Raw genomic sequence first — 20112 nt, forward strand, 5'->3', positions numbered from 1 at the left:
TTAGAAATGTCATTAGATGGTCAAGGACAGAGATTACTTTACAGGCCTTGGGTTCTTCTCAGTATTTTGAAATTGGCGGTGAGGAGTAAGATCTCTCTCCTTCTGTTTCACAACACATGTGTGGGTGTACAGTCAGAGTAAAATGGCGGGAATTTTTTTAACTTTGTTTCCATTGAACATGCAATAAAGGCATTTTAATTAATTATACGAAAAGAGCCTTGGTCCTCCTTTCTTTTTGATGACCAATTTACCCCTTTTACCAAAGAGAACCTTCTGTCTACCAAAATATACACTGCTCAAAAAAATAAAGGGAACACTTAAACAACACAATGTAACTCCAAGTCAATCACACTTCTGTGAAATCAAACTGTCCACTTAGGAAGCAACACTGATTGACAACAAATTTCACATGCTGTTGTGCAAATGGAATAGACAACAGGTGGAAATTATAGTCAATTAGCAAGACACCCCCAATAAAGGAGTGGTTCTGCAGGTGGGGACCACAGACCACTTCTCAGTTCCTATGCTTCCTGGCTGATGTTTTGGTCACTTTTGAATGCTGGCGGTGCTTTCACTCTAGTGGTAGCATGAGATGGAGTCTACAACCCACACAAGTGGCTCAGGTAGTGCAGCTCATCCAGGATGGCACATCAATGCGAGCTGTGGCAAGAAGGTTTGCTGTGTCTGTCAGCGTAGTGTCCAGAGCATGGAGGCGCTACCAGGAGACAGGCCAGTACATCAGGAGACGTGGAGGAGGCCGTAGGAGGGCAACAACCCAGCAGCAGGACCGCTACCTCCGTCTTTGTGCAAGGAGGAGCAGGAGAAGCACTGCCAGAGCCCTGCAAAATGACCTCCAGCAGGCCACAAATGTGTATGTGTCTGCTCAAACGGCCAGAAACAGACTCCATGAGGGTGGTATGAGGGCCCGACGTCCACAGGTGGGGGTTGTGCTTACAGCCCAACACCGTGCAGGACGTTTGGCATTTGCCAGAGAACACCAAGATTGGCAAATTTGCCACTGGCGCCCTGTGCTCTTCACAGATGAAAGCAGGTTCACACTGAGCACATGTGACAGACGTGACAGAGTCTGGAGACGCCGTGGAGAACGTTCTGCTGCCTGCAACATCCTCCAGCATGACCAGTTTGGCGGTGGGTCAGTCATGGTGTGGGGTGGCATTTCTTTGGGGGGCCGCACAGCCCTCCATGTGCTCGCCAGAGGTAGCCTGACTGCCATTAGGTACCGAGATGAGATCCTCAGACCCCTTGTGAGACCATATGCTGGTGCGGTTGGCCCTGTGTTCCTCCTAATGCAAGACAATGCTAGACCTCATGTGGCTGGAGTGTGTCAGCAGTTCCTGCAAGAGGAAGGCATTGATGCTATGGACTGGCCCGCCCGTTCCCCAGACCTGAATACAATCGAGCACATCTGGGACATCATGTCTCGCTCCATCCACCAACGCCACGTTGCACCAGGAGTTGGCGGATGCTTTAGTCCAGGTCTGGGAGGAGATCCCTCAGGAGACCATCCACCACCTCATCAGGAGCATGCCCAGGCATTGTAGGGAGGTCATACAGGCACGTGGAGGCCACACACACTACTGAGCCTCATTTTGACTTGTTTTAAGGACATTACATCAAAGTTGGATCAGCCTGTAGTGTGGTTTTCCACTTTAATTTTGAGTGTGACTCCAAATCCAGACCTCCATGGGCTGATAAATTGGATTTCCATTGATTATTTTTGTGTGATTTTGTTGTCAGCACATTCAACTATGTAAAGAAAAAAGTATTTAATAAGATTATTTATTTCATTTAGATCTAGGATGTGTTGTTTAAGTGTTCCCTTTATTTTTTTGAGCAGTATACTATTGTGTACGTTAGCAGCTTCTGTCTACCAAAATATACTATTGTGTACCTTAGCAGCTTCTGTCTACCAAAATCTACTATTGTGTACCTTAGCAGCTTCTGTCTACCAAAATCTACTATTGTGTACCTTAGCAGCTTCCCTTCCTCTTTTTCTACAAAATGGCGGGTCAGTTGAGTTCTCATTGAACTGTGTGAGTACGAGGTCACAGAAGCTTTGGGGTTATTCTTCCCCTTGAGAGTTGACCCCACAGCTTCCGAATCCATCCGGTTTCCCACGCAGACCCCACACTTCCAGGCCTCAGCACAATCTCTCACACACAAATCAAGTCGAATCAAATCAAATTCTATTCGTCACATGCGACAAATACAACAGGTGTAGACTTTATCGTGAAATTCTTACCTGCGAGCCCTTTCCCAACAATGCAGAGTTAAAAGTAAGAGAAATTTGCTAAAAAAGGAAATAGTAACAATAAAATAACAATAACGAGGCTATATACAGGGAATACCAGTACAAAGTCACTGTGTATGGGTATGAGGTAGTTTAGGTAATGTGTACATGTAGTACGTAGGGTTGAGGTGACTAGGCAGTCAGGATATATAATAGAGTAGCAGCAGGGTATGTGAAGAGTGTGAAAGGCTGTCTATGTGTGAGTGAGTGAGTGAGTGAGTGAGTGAGTGAGTGAGTGAGTGAGTGAGTGAGTGAGTGAGTGAGTGAGTGAGTGTGTGTGTGTGTGTGTGTGTGTGTGTGTGTGTGTGTGTGTGTGTGTGTGTGTGTGTGTGTGTGTTTGTGTGTGTTTGGCATTAGTATGTATGTGAGTGTATGTTTTTGTGTGTGAGCATATGTAGTGTGTGTTTGTGTCTTTGTGTGTTTGTGTGTGTGCGTGTGTGTGTGGGTCAAGTCCAGTGCAAGAGAGTCAAAGCAAAGGAAAGGAGGTCAATGCAAATAGTCCAGGTAGCCATTTGATTTACTGTTCAGCAGTTTTGTGACTTGGAGGTAGACCCTATTCAGGAGACTTTTGGTTCCAGACTTGGCGCTCTGGTGCGGAAGCAGAGAGAACAGTCTATGACTTGGGTGGCTTGAGTCTTTGACAATTTTTAAGGCCTTCCTCTGACACCGCCTAGTATAGAGGTCCTGGATGGCAGGGAGCTCAGCCCCAGGGATGTACTAGTTTTTACGCACCAGAGGAGGCTTGTGGGAGAAATGGAATGGAGTCAAACATGATTTACGTACAGTACCAGTCAAAAGTTTGGACACACCTACTCATTCAAGGGTTTTTCTTTATTTGCGCTATTTTCTACATTGTAGAATAATAGTGAAGACATCAAAACTATGAAATAACACATGTGGAATCATGTTTTAACCAAAAAAGTGTAAAAAAATAATATATATATATTTTATACTTCTTCAAAGTAGCCACCCTTTGCCTTGATGACAGCTTTGCACACTCTTGGCATTCTCTCAACCAGCTTCACCTGGAATGTTTTTCCAACAGTCTTTAAGGACTTCCCACATATGCTGAGCACTTGTTGGCTGCTTTTCCTTCACTCTGTGGTCCAACTCATCCCAAACCATCTCAATTGGATTGAGGTCGGTGATTGTGGAGGCCAGGTCATCTGATGCAGCACTCTATCACTCTCCTTCTTGGTCAAATAGCCCTTACACACCCTGGAGGTGTGTTGGGACATTGTCCTGTTGAAAAACAAATGATAGTCCCACTAAGCGCAAACCAGATGGGATGGCGTTTCGGTGCAGAATGCTGTGGTAGCCAGGCTGGTTAAGTGTGCCTTGAATTGTAAATAAATCACCAACAGTGTCACCAGCAAAGCACCCCCACACAATTCCACCTCCTCCTCCATGCCTCATGGTGGGAATCACACATGCGGAGATTATCCAATCACCTACTCTGCGTCTCACAAAGACACGGCGGCTGGAAGCAAAAATCTCAAATTTGGACTCATCAGACCAAAGGACAGATTTCCACCGGACTAATGTCCATTGCTCGTATTTTTTCGGCCCAAGCAAGTCTCTTCTTATTTTTGCTATCCTTTAGTAGTGGTTTCTTAGCAGCAATTTGACCATGAAGGCCTGATTCACGCAGTCTCTTCTGAACCTTTTTTTTGTATTATTTATTGTTCATTGAATATTTAAAACATACAATATACTTACAGTACACAATATAAACACAGAAGCAACCAGGGCCAACGCCCTGCTCAAGGGCATGTTGACAGATCTCCCAGGTCAAAAACAGCTCCCAACCACCAGGCCACCAGCCCTCCAAGATCCCCCCCAAAGTCCACCCCCAGAAAACATCTGGAGAAAAAATGAATTCCCCACCCCCTGGATCCCCCCCCCCCCCCATGCACCAACAACCAACAAAATAAACAAAAGAGAAAGACAAAGGAAAACAGAAAACAAAAGACATCAAGGACAACAAAAATCATAACAGCAAAGCCAACTGAATATGTTTGAGTGCATGTATTGCATTATTTACATGTGTGTGTGTCCGTGTATGTGCACATTTGTGCATTTGAATGAGAGTGTGTGTATATGCATGTGTACAAACACCAGCACGGCATCAGCCTCAGGCAAATTGGCATTAGCTGTAACAACACTACCCGTCAGTGTCATTCAAACCTACTTTTTGTTGTTTTATTTTTTTTACTTTTATCTTTGACCATCATTCTATCCCCTGCCCAGCAACTTTACTCCCACTTATCTCCAATTCCACATCCCAACCCTCAGCTTCCCTCAGCCCATCCCACCCATCTCTGCTGGCCAACCTCTTCGGATTTCTACGCACAATATATCTTTCAACTATGCTGTGAGGTAAACATACAATTTCAATCTATCTAATCGAATAGAATCCTCAGATTGCGAGTTGAAGATAAATACTTTTACTAAGAGTTTTAGTATATTTTAATTGACTGACCCGGTCTCTCCAGATCTCCTAACAGTACTATTTCTAGGGTAAATTTTAGATCAATGATATGCATTGTGAAACATTCCTGAACCTGAGACCAGAAACAGGCTACCTGAGGGCAATACCAAAATAAATGGTCTATTGATTCCGTATCCTTCAATGACTATATGCCCCAAATATTCAACATTTTGTTGGTGGCAAGAATTCTATATAATAATTTTAGCTGAAAGGCACGAAGTCTTGAATCTTGTGTCATTTTATATATCAACTCACGGAATCGGTAAATCAAAAATCTCTTCCCAACTATTTTGCTATCTGTATGGCGCAGCTGTCAACATCTTGGTCCTCAAATAAACTGCTATACTTTCCTATTTATGTTATTTTTATTTCTCTGCCAGTTTTGGTCCCTTATATTGGGCAGACAGACCAGTTTCCTACCTCCTCCTGCTGCCATCTGCCTGCTCCATTTTTGGGGTAATGCTGGAATCAATTGGTTGTAACTCCATGAAAGACATAACTCTACCATTCCAATTTACAATATCATTTAAAAACAAAATACCCTTTTCAAACATCTTTCCCATAAATACAGGTCTTTTGCTAAGCAGCACCTTTGAGTTCAGCCATAATATTTGTTGTAATATTTGTTCTATCTTTTCAGGGGGGTGGAATTGAATTTGTAGCCAGCTCTGCAATGCTTGTTTGAAAAAAAGATATACTTTGAAAATTGATTGAAAACTAGACATGGCAATCTGCACAAAGGCAAAAAGGTCATTTTGGAACAATGGATGAGCTTTTCTTAGTAATCTACTTGAGAACCATTTAGGGTTCAAGCATGAATAAGTGAAGCTTTTAGAGAGAGGTTTAGTGCTTTTATATTTAATAATCTCAACTCACCCAATTCATATTCATTATATAAATAGGCACGCTTTATCTTGTCTGGTTTAGTGTCCCAAATAAAGCAAAATATTTGCTAATATGATTTTAAAAATGAATCATCAGGAGTAGGCAGCGCCATAAGTAAGTGAGTAAACTGAGATATGACTAAGGAGTTAATCAGGGCAATTTTTCTATAAATAAACAGGTATTTACCTTTCCATGGTTGCAGGATCTTGTCTATTTTGACAAGTTTTCTATTGCAATTCATTGTGGAGAGCTCATTTATATATTTTGTGATATGAATACCAAGTATGTCTACTTTACCGTCAGCCCATTTTATAGGTAAACTGCAGGGTAATGTAAAAGTTGTATTTTTTAAAGATCCAATACGTAATATTGTACACTTATCATAATTAGGTTTTAGTCCAGAGAGTCCAGATAAGTTATCTGGATCTTCAATGAGACATTGCAGGGATCTAGCTTGCAGACTTAATATAAAACTTGAGTCATCGGCATACATTGACTCCTTTGTTTTTAAGCCTTGGATTTCTAATCCTCTAATGTTGTTGTTTGATCTGATTTTAATAGTTAGCATTTTGATGGCCATAACGAATAGATATGGTGATGGCGGACACCCTTGTTTAAATCCTCAAAACTCTCTGAAAAGTAGCTGCTATTCACTGTTTTACACCTGGGGTTGCTATACATTACTTTTACACATTTTATAAGAGAATCACCAAAATGTAAAAAATCCAGGCATTTATAAATAAAATCCAGTCTTACTTTATCAAAGGCCTTTTTAAAATCTGCTATAAATACCAGGCCTTGCTTCTTAGAGGTTCCATGATGTTCTATCATTTCTAGTATTTGTCGCATATTATCTCCAATGTATTGTCAATGTAAAAAACTTGTCTGATCAGGATGAACAATACCTGGTAAAACCTTTTTAATTCTGAATGCTATGCGTTTTGCTAGTATTTCTGGATCGCAACATTGAACAATTGATGTTGAGAAGTGTCTGTTTCTTGAACTCTGTGAAGCATTTATTTGGCCTGCAATTTCTGAGGCAGGTAACTCTAATGAATTTATCTTCTGCAGCAGAGGTAACTCTGGGTCTTCCTTTCCTGTGGCGGTCCTCATGAGAGCCAGTTTTATGATAGCGCTTGATGGTTTTTGTGACTGCACTTGAAGAAACATTCAAAGTTCTGGACATTTTCCACATTGACTGACCTTAATGTCTTAAAGTAATGATGGACTGTCGTTTCTCTTTGCTTATCTGAGCTGTTCTTGCCATAATATGGACTTGGTATTTTACCAAATAGGGCTTTCTTCTGTATACCAACCCTACCGTTTCACAACACAACTGATTGGCTAAAACACATTAAGAAAGAAAGAAATTCCACAAAATAACTTTTTACATAACACACCTGTTAATTGAAATGCATTCCAGATGACTACCTCATGAAGCTGGTTGAGAGAATCCCAAGAGTGTGCAAAGCTGTCATCAAGGCAAAGAGTGGCTACCTTGAAGAACCTTAAATATAAAATATATTTTGATTTGTTTAACACTTTTTTTGGTTACTACATGATTCCATATGTGTTATTTCATAGTGTTGATGTCTTCACTATTATTCTACAATGTAGACAATAGTAAAAATAAAGAAAAACCCTTGAATGAGTAGGTTGGTCCAAACTTTTGAATGGTACTGTATGTTTGATACCGTTACATTTATTACATTCCAATCATTACAATTAGCCTGTCCTCCTATAGCTTCCCCCACCAGCCTCCTCTGGTATGCACTACCCTCTGTAGCGCCTTACAGTCGGATGTCAAGCAACTGCCATACCAGTGGTGATGTAGCCAGTCAAAATACTCACAATGATGCAGCTGTAGAACTTTTTGAGGATCTGAGGACCCATGCCAAATCTTTTCAGCCTGCTGAGGGGGGAAGAGGCGTTATTGTGCCTTCTTCATGACTGTGTGGGTGTGTTTGCACCATGATATGTGATAGTGATATGGTGATATGGACACCGAGGAACTTGAAGCGCTCCACACACACTCCCTGTAAACCAAGATAAGCTAAACATTCAGCTAGACTCCATAGTGTTACAGTAACAAGTCCACAGCGCTTTGGCGCTGCATGATTCTTTTAGTTTCACCAATAACTGTAGGCCTACTCAGTTGAACGCTCTTTGACAATATGTATGTTCAATTTGCCTCATGATCCTTGTTGACATGTAAAGTTTAGTAAGGAAAATATGCTCTCTGAGTGATGTGAGAGCTCTGATAGAGGAAGATGGAGTAAGTGGAGCTGTTTATTTTTCCATAGGCCCACATTGCGTCATATTTGCTGAGAGCATGTGAATCTCTCATCAACTACCCACCAATGTAAAGTAACTGGAGCTGAGTAGAGGAAGAAAGGGAAGATTGCCCTAAGCCATTGCTATTCTAGTGTCACATCTCTCTGTCATGTTAGAGGGAGGGAAAACACAGACATGTCATGTGATGTTTTTCTTTAAATATTCTGGAACATTACAGTGTTCCAGTTATATTTTTTAGAAGACGTCAATGAACTTTGAGGAACCCACCGACCCTCTGTCATACTGTATATTCTATCTGTTCAGACTTGTTTCCATACACACTTTTCTTTTTGTGATGTATTTTTGTGATGTATTTTTGTTATGCAAGTTATGATAAGCATTTTATTTTTATGCATTGACATTGACAACATTGACCATCTTTGGGATTTGAGATGTGAGACTCTTTTTGTAACAAACAACAATAACTTTATTTATGAAGTGCTTTTCAAACATTACTCACATTTTGCTCAGCTCTGCACATTGTGTATCAGCAGCTTTACATTTGTCATCTAGGTAAAGGTGCAGCCGTGCAGTGATATACTGTAGCTATTGTTCATGTATTGTGAAAACGGAGTATTTAAAATATTGATCCCATTAAGTTGGTTTTACTGTCATACGGTAACTATTGAACTAAGACATTCTGTCATTTTCTTAGGTACTAGAGAGAATTAATTTGATCCGCTGTGTGTTTGACTAATGTTACTGATTATTTCTCCTTTCAGCTATTTGTACAAGAATGAAATCCAATCAATTGACAGACAAGCATTTAAGGGACTTGTCTCTCTAGAGCAACTGTAAGTGACCACCTCCTCATCCTCCTCTTCCTCCTACTCAACCTCTTCCTCCCCTTCCCCTCTGCACCTTCATATCTGATCTGTCCGTCTGTCCAAACCGCCTCCTTGTGACCCCCCCCAAGCCCCCACTGTCATACAGCCACTATGCATGCCGTGTATTCACTCACCCTTGTATGTTGCGCTGACCTTATGAGTAGCATGTCTCATTGTCATGACAACGGATGTGTGTCATCCGGTCCTAATGCGTAAAGCTACAGCATGAGATCACCAGCCCTGCCCCTGCCTTGCCCCTGCCCTGCCCCAGCCCTGCCTCAGCTCTGCCCAATCATGCCCCAGCCCTCTCCTGCCCCAACCCTGCCCCTGGCCCTGCCTTAACCCTGCCCCAACCCTGCCCTGTCCCATCCCTGCCCCTGGCCCTGCCCCAACCCTGCCCTGCCCCATCTCTGGCCCTGACTCAACCCTGCCCTGCCCTGCCCCATCTCTGGCCCTGACTCAACCCTGCCCTGCCCCTCGCCTGCCCCTGCCTTGCCCCTGCCCTGTGCCTGCCTTGCCCCTGTCCTGCCCCTCCCCTGCTCTGCCCCTCCCCTGCCCTGCCTCACCCCAGCCGTACTGTAGCTAAGCAGATGCAGACTCAAGCAGGCCTTGGCTTCATGTGCTTCAGACTACAGATCCAGCTCCTGCTTGCCCCATGCACAGCTTGCCCTTCTTTGTGTGGCTTACATCCTCTGTGGGGACTACTGTACACTGACTACTTGTCTCACTTTTGACCTTAGTTGTGATTGTCAATCTAGTTGTATTATGCGCTGGTTCTGTTATTTCATAGATGGCCCCCACGCATTTCCCAAGCAGAGTGGTAGAGATCACCATGTTGTTATTACATGTGCTTGTGAGACATACTTTCAGTATCAGCATGAGAAAAGGTGGCTCAAATCTATATAAATGTGATCTCCTTTACCAAATTGCATGTCATCTTAATGACTTGAATATGTTCAAAACATTCCAGAAATTAGATTAATTTCAATTATATTTTTAAAAAACTTTTTATTGATGTAACGATTTTATGATGCGTGAAATGTGTCCTTTAGGAGTGTATGACCAAGGCTCATACAAAACTTCCAATAAAGCAAACTGTCCATGCTGTCACGGTTGTCGTAGGAATGAGAGGACCAAGGTGCAGCGTGTGTGTCTTTCCACATTTTTATTTACACAGTGAAACTATGCAATAAATAAATAAACTGAAAGACAAAAACAACAAACTGTGACGCAGAGGTGAAACATACACAACTCAAAATTAATCTCCCACAAACCCAGGTGGAAAAGAACCCTACTTAAGTATGATCTCCAATTAGAGACAACAAGGACCAGCTGCCTCTAATTGGAGATCATCCCAAACAAAACCAACATAGAAATACAAAACTAGAACATGAACATAGAAATACAAAACATAGAAAAACACCCCCTGTCACGCCCTGACCTACACTACCATAGAAAATAACATCTTACTATGGTCAGGACGTGACACATGCAGAGTAGTATATAAACGTGTATAGAGGATAACATCTGATTATTGTCACACATAGACCACCAATGTCATTGAACTGAAATGGCCTTCTTTCAGCCAATAGTAGATGAACAAGTCCTTCAACTGTTGGAAAAGGCTGCGCTCAGTGAGACTACTGTTGTTGGTTAACCCTAATCCTTCTGGGTAACTATATATCACAACAAGTTGCCTTCATATGTAAATCATATCAGAGGTACATTGACATCAGTCTAAAAAGGGTGGATATTACTGGATACTATATTTAGCAAAGTCATGTCCTCCATGTAGGCCGTTTGTGTCTAAACTACACCAAAAGAAAAATGGCTGACATGCATCTTCCCCCTCACAGCCGATCGTGGTGGTTGATCCTAGGGAAAGGCCTTGTGGCTGTTTGTCCCTCCATAACCACATGCATAGCCACTGAACAAATGGCTATTCATGAAGCGAAACCAAATCAAACTCCAGGCTCTTTGCCCTGCAGCTGGTTTGAGTTTTGATACAGTAATGAAGGGTCTTATGTGTGGGTGACAAGTTCTGAACCACTTTAATGGCCCTCTGCTATTCTGTTGGTCTTCAAATATGCTATTCAAGGTTAGGTTGGGAGGGAATAAACACTTCTTTAAAGTACCGCCAGTCTCAGATTTAATGTCCTTCGCTCCCCTGCTGTTTAAATGAGAGGATTTTTACAAGCATGTTGGCTCGCTTGTTGTTGAATATGCTAAATTCGCACATGCCTATCTGTGACCAAAAAGTAATTTAATGCCAAAGAGACTACAGAACATGAGTAGAAATGTACACAAAGTATGTTTCTGCTCCTCTTCAACATATATCAACAATAGTTCCTTGTCACAGTAAGTCTCAATTTGGTGCTTGGAATGTCTTGTGACGCTTTGTTCTATTACACTGTGCTTTAACTGTCAGGTTAGACATGTTTACATTTGAAGTTAAATCACTGGTTTGTGACTCACATACATCAACTGGCTGTGATTACAGGGCTACATGTTTGTTGCCAAGTTTTCTCTCTTCCTCTCTATCCCTCTCTCTCAGAGATTAAATATGGTTGTCTGTGTAATTCCTCTTGGCTGTTCAGTTGTCCTTGGACAATCCCCTGGCCACCCTTAACACCGCTACTCTCTGATGAGAGAAGACAGCACCCAAAATCTATCTCTTTTAGAGAGATGCAGGAAATCTTAGGTTGGATATCAACCAGACACCCTTCACTAAGATCCTTGGCTGTGTCAAATTGAGGCCTCTATTAGTAAAGCTTGTGTACTGCGCCAAAGTCTTAATGCATTTCTTTTACATATGAGTCATGTAGCAGACACTCTTATGCAGAGCAACTTACAGGAGCAATTAGGGTCAAGTGCCTCGCTCAAGGGCACAACAACAGATCTTTCACTTCGCCTATTTGGGGATTCGAACCAGTGACCTTTCAGTTACTGGTCCACTGCTCTTAAGCGCTAGGCTACCGGTCTACCTATAGTGTAGTAAGTGGATGTGGTGCTATATCCTCTATTGCACAAGATCATCATCATGTCTTGTATTGCTGATTAGTGCAGCTTGGCTCAACGTTTGCTTGCTTTGACTGTTGCTTTGTCTGTTTATTAAGCAAATATGTCACTGAACCTAAAAGTTACTGTTCAGTGAGTAATTGGAGTTCATATTTCATTTGTCTAACCTTGCTGCTTCTTGCTATTAGTTCTGAGTTATGATTAATCCTAATCTGGTGATACTGTGCTGTGCCCATGATCTTTTCTCTTCCAGGTACCTGCACTTCAACAACATCGAGTCCTTAGAACCGGAATCCTTCACCCACCTCCCAAAGCTTGAACGCCTGTAAGTCCACTATCTTCACCTTTCACTCTATTATACCAAGTGGCATTCTTTCTCTACGCTTCTCATTTTTCTAAATGATGGAGTGATGCATCTTAAACAAACAATAGGACAACTCTCCAAATGATATAATGATTTGTTGTGGCGTGTACGTGCTTGTCACCGTCAGTCTTCTACCTGAGCTGACTTATTTCAGAGGGCACTGAGTGTAGAACAGACTTTACATGCTGAACAGACGTTTACAGAACAGACGTATACAGAACAGACGTATACAGAACAGAACAGACGTATACAGGACAGACGTATACATGCTGGTAAATATACTTTAAACCCCATGAAATAGACTACATAATGTACTGGGAATAGAATGCACTGTTCCCAATTGACAGAGCCCCATGTGTTTAGCATGAAGCTGGACTTTAAGTGGGGCTTTTCAAAGCAGTACAACCGTTGGATGACCTTTCAATGTTCTGAGATGCCTTCGTCCTACATCAGGACAGCTAATCTCCTCAACAAGTCTCTTGAGGTCTATTGGGCCATTTTTAAAGCTGTTTGTCTGTTACGGGTAAATAGCGATGAGGACAGACTGGACATGGATAAATGTGCCCAGCGCATGTGTTTGGCTGTATTTTCCCAGAGCCCTCACTCTGACATCTGTCTGGTGCTCCTCCCAACCGTTGAAACTCAGATTCCTGACATGTGGTCAGGAAAAACTCAGGGCCCTTCTCATAGGTATTCTGAAAGGGCCCACAACCTGTTACGACTTCAGAGGTCTGTGTGCGTGTGTGTTCTCCACCGACCCATCAGTAGGACAGAAGTTGAGAGCCCAGGTCAGATGATTACCCTACAGGGCCAGAGGGTCCACTGATAACACCTGTGCCGTGTGTCTGGAGAGATATCAACTCTCGTGACACAACATAAGGGGGATCTGCGAGAAATAAAGGAACACTATGAGGGGACAAATGAAATAAAACAACTCTATTATTGAAGTAGCAGTAGATTCAATGGATGAATAGAGTGAGTGTTGACATTCAGTGAACTCTTGCAACCCCACTGGACCTGGACCTTCTGCCATATGGATGGCTGACCGGCCGGCTGGCCTCTGTTTTCACGCTTTCACGCCAGAGCTGAATTCCTCCTTCTCTCCGTGTTTATTGGCTACACCTGGAATCCTGCCACACACGTTCCCAACCCTCCCCAGAGAGGGAGAGGAGCCGCCTGCACACAGATGGAAAAGGGGAAGGAATTCCCAGGTGCACTGATTCTGGAATGTTTGTAGGGGAAGATCTCCATGAAAACGGATTGCCCAGTCTCGCTAGTTCGTGGACAAGAGAAGTCTGGAAGATGTATCTATCTCCTGTGGATTGAAGAGAAGAATAAGATGGAAAACGTCTTGTTGTTTCTTTTGATTTATGGTGATTGCTAACAAATATGGAGGTTTGTTGGCGTTGTTTGGGGAAAATGTTTCCATAAACATAGCTTTATTTATTAATGTATCTGTCATCGGTTTTCAATGAAGGAATCCAGAATGTAATCTTCCTGTAAGATCGTTGTATGGTTGTGAAGGAAGGGGCCATGGACGGGAGCCTTGATCATGTCATGTGTGGTAAACTGATCATATTTCTTAACCCAGATCAAAATAATGATGATATAAAATTGTCAAATGACCATCTTCCAAAAAACATATGGCTCCCAATATGAGCCTGCAGGCCTACATCAAAGGGACTGATGCTGTAAGTAATGTCTAGAATGAATGTCAAAGTAGTAAGCTCAAGTAATCCATAGTAAATATACACATTCCTCATGAGTCACTAACCTTATGTGCTTCTTGACACTGTGACATGCTGTAGCTATAGGCATTATGCATAGAGTTCAATCCCTTTAGAGGTCACCCCCTGTCAACCTACTCAACAGTCTGTCAGATGTACACATTACACACAGCATGAAGTCTATAATTATCTATGACTTTATCTGATTATCTGTGTCTTTCTCTCTCTCTTTGTCTCCTGCAGGTTTTTGCACAACAACAGAATTACCCATCTCGTGCTGGGGACCTTCTCCCATCTCCAGTCCATGAAGAGACTGTAAGTTCACTGACAATGTGCATGCACAGGGCAGCTATTGTGTTGTCTGAGAATGCTTATCCACCAACATTTGACTTCCATTACACAGAGGTGTCAGGGGGGAGAATACGAACCGTGTTTCGACAGTACACCACTCTGTCTAGGCCCCTCAAATTCAAATCTGGACCACGAAGCCAAATTCCATAGCTTTTTTTTCCTTCCCCTCTAATTATGTGCTGATTTAAATCTATGACACCAGTTGGGTGCAATTAATTATCAAGCAGAACAGAAAAACATCGGTACTTCGGACCTCCCAAGGTAAGATTTGAACATCCCTGGCTTTGGCTGTGAGAGAGACAAGCCCTGCCTGCCTGTGTACAGCGGACAGGCAGTACATTAGGATCAGCGGACAGGCAGTACATTAGGATCAGCGGACAGGCAGTACATTAGGATCAGCGGACAGACAGTACATTAGGATCAGCGGACAGACAGTACATTAGGATCAGCGGACAGGCAGTACATTAGGATCAGCGGACAGGCAGTACATTAGGATCAGCGGACAGGCAGTACATTAGGATCAGCGGACAGACAGTACATTAGGATCAGCGGACAGGCAGTACATTAGGATCAGCGGACAGAGAGTACATTAGGATCAGCGGACAGGCAGTACATTAGGATCAGCGGACAGACAGTACATTAGGATCAGCGGACAGAGAGTACATTAGGATCAGCGGACAGGCAGTACATTAGGATCAGCGGACAGACAGTACATTAGGATCAGCGGACAGGCAGTACATTAGGATCAGCGGACAGGCAGTACATTAGGATCAGCGGACAGGCAGTACATTAGGATCAGCGGACAGACAGTACATTAGGATCAGCGGACAGGCAGTACATTAGGATCAGCGGACAGAGAGTACATTAGGATCAGCGGACAGGCAGTACATTAGGATCAGCGGACAGGCAGTACATTAGGATCAGCGGACAGAGAGTACATTAGGATCAGCGGACAGGCAGTACATTAGGATCAGCGGACAGGCAGTACATTAGGATCAGCGGACAGACAGTACATTAGGATCAGCGGACAGGCAGTACATTAGGATCAGCGGACAGACAGTACATTAGGATCAGCGGACAGACAGTACATTAGGATCAGCGGACAGACAGTACATTAGGATCAGCGGACAGGCAGTACATTAGGATCAGCGGACAGACAGTACATTAGGATCAGCGGACAGGCAGTACATTAGGATCAGCGGACAGGCAGTACATTAGGATCAGCGGACAGGCAGTACATTAGGATCAGCGGACAGGCAGTACATTAGGATCAGCGGACAGACAGTACATTAGGATCAGCGGACAGACAGTACATTAGGATCAGCGGACAGGCAGTACATTAGGATCAGCGGACAGGCAGTACATTAGGATCAGCGGACAGGCAGTACATTAGGATCAGCGGACAGACAGTACATTAGGATCAGCGGACAGGCAGTACATTAGGATCAGCGGACAGAGAGTACATTAGGATCAGCGGACAGGCAGTACATTAGGATCAGCGGACAGACAGTACATTAGGATCAGCGGACAGACAGTACATTAGGATCAGCGGACAGGCAGTACATTAGGATCAGCGGACAGACAGTACATTAGGATCAGCGGACAGACAGTACATTAGGATCAGCGGACAGGCAGTACATTAGGATCAGCGGACAGACAGTACATTAGGATCAGCGGACAGGCAGTACATTAGGATTAGCGGACAGGCAGTACATTAGGATCAGCGGACAGACAGTACATTAGGATCAGCGGACAGGCAGTACATTAGGATCAGCGGACAGGCAGTACATTAGGATCAGCGGACAGGCAGTACATTAGGATCAGCGGACAGGCAGTACATTAGGATCAGCGGACTGGCAGTACATTAGGATCAGCGGACAGACAGTACATTAGGATCAGCGGACAGGCAGTACATTAGGATCAGCGGACAGGCAGTACATTAGGATCAGCGGACAGGCAGTACATTAGGATCAGCGGACAGGCAGTACATTAGGATCAGCGGACAGGCAGTACATTAGGATCAGCGGACAGACAGTACATTAGGATCAGCGGACAGGCAGTACATTAGGATCAGCGGACAGGCAGTACATTAGGATCAGCGGACAGGCAGTACATTAGGATCAGCGGACAGGCAGTACATTAGGATCAGCGGACAGACAGTACATTAGGATCAGCGGACAGGCAGTACATTAGGATCAGCGGACAGGCAGTACATTAGGATCAGCGGACAGGCAGTACATTAGGATCAGCGGACAGACAGTACATTAGGTTCAGCCGACAGGCAGTACATTAGGATCAGCGGACACGCAGTACATTAGGATCAGCGGACAGGCAGTACATTAGGATCAGCGGACAGGCAGTACATTAGGATCAGCGGACAGGCAGTACATTAGGATCAGCGGACAGACAGTACATTAGGATCAGCGGACAGACAGTACATTAGGATCAGCGGACAGGCAGTAGACAGTACATTAGGATCAGCGGACAGGCAGTACATTAGGATCAGCGGACAGACAGTACATTTGGATCAGCGGACAGGCAGTACATTAGGATCAGCGGACAGACAGTACATTAGGATCAGCGGACAGGCAGTACATTAGGATCAGCGGACAGACAGTACATTAGGATCAGCGGACAGGCAGTACATTAGGATCAGCGAACAGACAGTACATTAGGATCAGCGGGAAGGCAGTACATTAGGATCAGCGGACAGGCAGTACATTAGGATCAGCGGACAGACAGTACATTAGGATCAGCGGACAGGCAGTACATTAGGATCAGCGGACAGGCAGTACATTAGGATCAGCGGACAGACAGTACATTAGGATCAGCGGACAGGCAGTACATTAGGATCAGCGGACAGGCAGTACATTAGGATCAGCGGACAGACAGTACATTAGGATCAGCGGACAGACAGTACATTAGGATCAGCGGACAGACAGTACATTAGGATCAGCGGACAGACAGTACATTAGGATCAGCGGACAGACAGTACATTAGGATCAGCGGACAGACAGTACATTTGGATCATCGGACAGGCAGTACATTAGGATCAGTGGACAGGCAGTACATTAGGATCAGCGGACAGGCAGTACATTAGGATCAGCGGACAGACAGTACATTAGGATCAACGGAAGGCAGTACATTAGAATCAGCGGACAGGCAGTACATTAGGATCAGCGGACAGACAGTACATTAGGATCAACGGAAGGCAGTACATTAGAATCAGCGGACAGGCAGTACATTAGGATCAGCGGACAGACAGTACATTAGGATCAGAGTTTTACCTTCCCCTATTATTTTCTTCCTTTTCAACATCTCACTCTGAAAAAAACTTCCAAGATGTGTTGGACCCAGAACCAGTATGCTGTGGTTGAGAGGTACAGTAGACAGACAAGTGGCAACGTGGGAGGAACGGGATTCAAAAACAATATTTCCCTCTGATTATTACGGTACGCAGATTTGGATGATGTTCAGAGTGGGATCAGATTAAATGAGGATATTACTGTCTCCTGGAATGTACAAATCTCTCTGAAACCTGAAGAGACCAGTAGAAGAAAGGATAAATAGAAAGTTAAGTGCCAGCCAATCTGTACTCTGGAGCAGACAGACAGTTTCCCACAGCAGGAGAGGAGTTCTCCCAAAAAGGCCATGCTGAGTCAGTGTTTGGACTGAGCTGGGCATAGCTGTGTGGCATAGCTGTGTGGCATAGCTGTGTGTGTGTGTGTGTGTGTGTGTGTGTGTGTGTGTGTGTGTGTGTGTGTGTGTGTGTGTGTGTGTGTGCGTGTGTGTGTGTGTGTGTGTGTGTGTGCGTGTGTGTGCGTGCGTGCGTGTTTTGCCAGTCTCAGTCCACACTGGTAGGCTGCCAGAAAGGATTTACTCTACCGCCCAGACAGACTCATCCCACTACTGACTCCAGACAGACTCAGTCCACTACTGACTCCAGACAGACTCAGCCCACTACCACCCAGACAGACTCATCCCACTAATCTCACTACTGACTCCAGACAGACTCAGACTCCAGACAGACTCAGTCCACTACTGACTCCAGACAGACTCAGCCCACTACCACCCAGACAGACTCATCCCACTACTGACTCCAGACAGACTCAGTCCACTACTGACTCCAGACAGACTCAGCCCACTACTGACTTCAAACAGACTCAGCCCACTACTGACTCCAGACAGACTCAGCCCACTACTGACTCCAGACAGACTCAGCCCACTACTGACTTCAAACAGACTCAGCCCACTACTGACTCCAGACAGACTCATCCTACTACTGACTCCAGACAGACTCAGTCCATGACTGACTCCAGTCAGACTCAGCCCACTACTGACTAAAGACAGACTCAGCCCACTACTGACTCCAGTCAGACAGCCCACTACTGACTCCAGTCAGACTCAGCCCACTACTGACTAAAGACAGACTCAGTCCACTACTGACTCCAGACAGACTCAGCCCACTACTTACTCCAGTCAGACAGCCCACTACTGACTCCAGTCAGACAGCCCACTACTGACTCTAGTCACATAGCCCACTACTGACTCCAGTCACATAGCCCACTACTGACTCCAGTCACATAGCCCACTACTGACTCCAGACAGACAGCCCACTACTGACTCCAGACAGACTCAGCCCACTGCTGACTCCAGACAGACTCAGCCCACTACTGACTCCAGACTGATTCAGCCCACTACTGACTCCAGACTGATTCAGCCCATTACTGACTCCAGATAGACTCAGCCCACTACTGACTCCAGACAGACTCAGCCCACTGCTGACTCCAGACAGACTCAGCCCACTACTGATTCCAGACTGATTCAGCCCATTACTGACTCCAGACAGACTCAGCCCACTACTGACTCCAGACAGACTCAGCCCATTACTGACTCCAGACTGATTCAGCCCATTACTGACTCGAGACAGACTCAGCCCACTACTGACTCCAGACAGACTCAGCCCACTACTGACTCCAGTCAGACAGCCCACTACTGACTCTAGTCACTTAGCCCACTACTGACTCCAGTCACATAGCCCACTACTGACTCCAGTCACATAGCCCACTACTGATTCCAGACAGACAGCCCACTACTGACTCCAGACAGACTCAGCCCACTGCTGACTCCAGACAGACTCAGCCCACTACTGATTCCAGACTGATTCAGCCCATTACTGACTCCAGACAGACTCAGCCCACTACTGACTCCAGACAGACTCAGCCCATTACTGACTCCAGACTGATTCAGCCCATTACTGACTCGAGACAGACTCAGCCCACTACTGACTCCAGACAGACTCAGCCCACTACTGACTCCAGACTGATTCAGCCCACTACTGACTCCAGACAGACTCAGCCCACTACTGACTCCAGACAGACTCAGCCCACTACTGACTCCAGACAGACTCAGCCCACTACTGACTCCAGACAGACTCAGCCCACTACTGACTCCAGACAGACTCAGCCCACTACTGACTCCAGACTGATTTAGCCTACTACTTACTCCAGACAGACTCAGCCCATTACTGACACCAGTCAAAATGTTTACCCATACTATTTACCCATGTACAGTTAGAAGTCCTGTATTGGTGTTTGATATTACATTGTTGTCTACTGTACAGTACAGAAAATACTGTATTAATGAGAGGTTGAGTTATACTGAGGAAGAGTATAATGTATACAATCTCACAGCTTTGTGCAGGTGCAGGATACACAGATATCGGCAACTGACAAACAGGTCATTAAAAACAGCTAAAACGCTATATTTAGAGCACTACTATAAACAGGCATGAGATAGACAGT

At 44.4% G+C, this 20112-nt stretch overlaps 1 protein-coding gene across 1 annotated transcript in view; it reads left to right on the forward strand.

Annotated features, from left to right (window-relative positions):
• LOC115172777 (peroxidasin) overlaps window positions 1–20112 on the forward strand; it is an 85537-nt gene that overhangs the window by 24752 nt on the left and 40673 nt on the right. Inside the window, exons 4-6 of the mRNA XM_029730520.1 lie at window positions 8744–8815; window positions 12120–12191; window positions 14201–14272. Coding sequence (XP_029586380.1) covers window positions 8744–8815; window positions 12120–12191; window positions 14201–14272 — 216 coding nt within the window. The remainder of the gene's footprint in view (window positions 1–8743; window positions 8816–12119; window positions 12192–14200; window positions 14273–20112) is intronic.

The sequence above is a fragment of the Salmo trutta genome, chromosome 33 (genome assembly GCF_901001165.1).
Source record: "Salmo trutta chromosome 33, fSalTru1.1, whole genome shotgun sequence".
In the NCBI taxonomy this organism is placed as follows: domain Eukaryota; kingdom Metazoa; phylum Chordata; class Actinopteri; order Salmoniformes; family Salmonidae; genus Salmo; species Salmo trutta.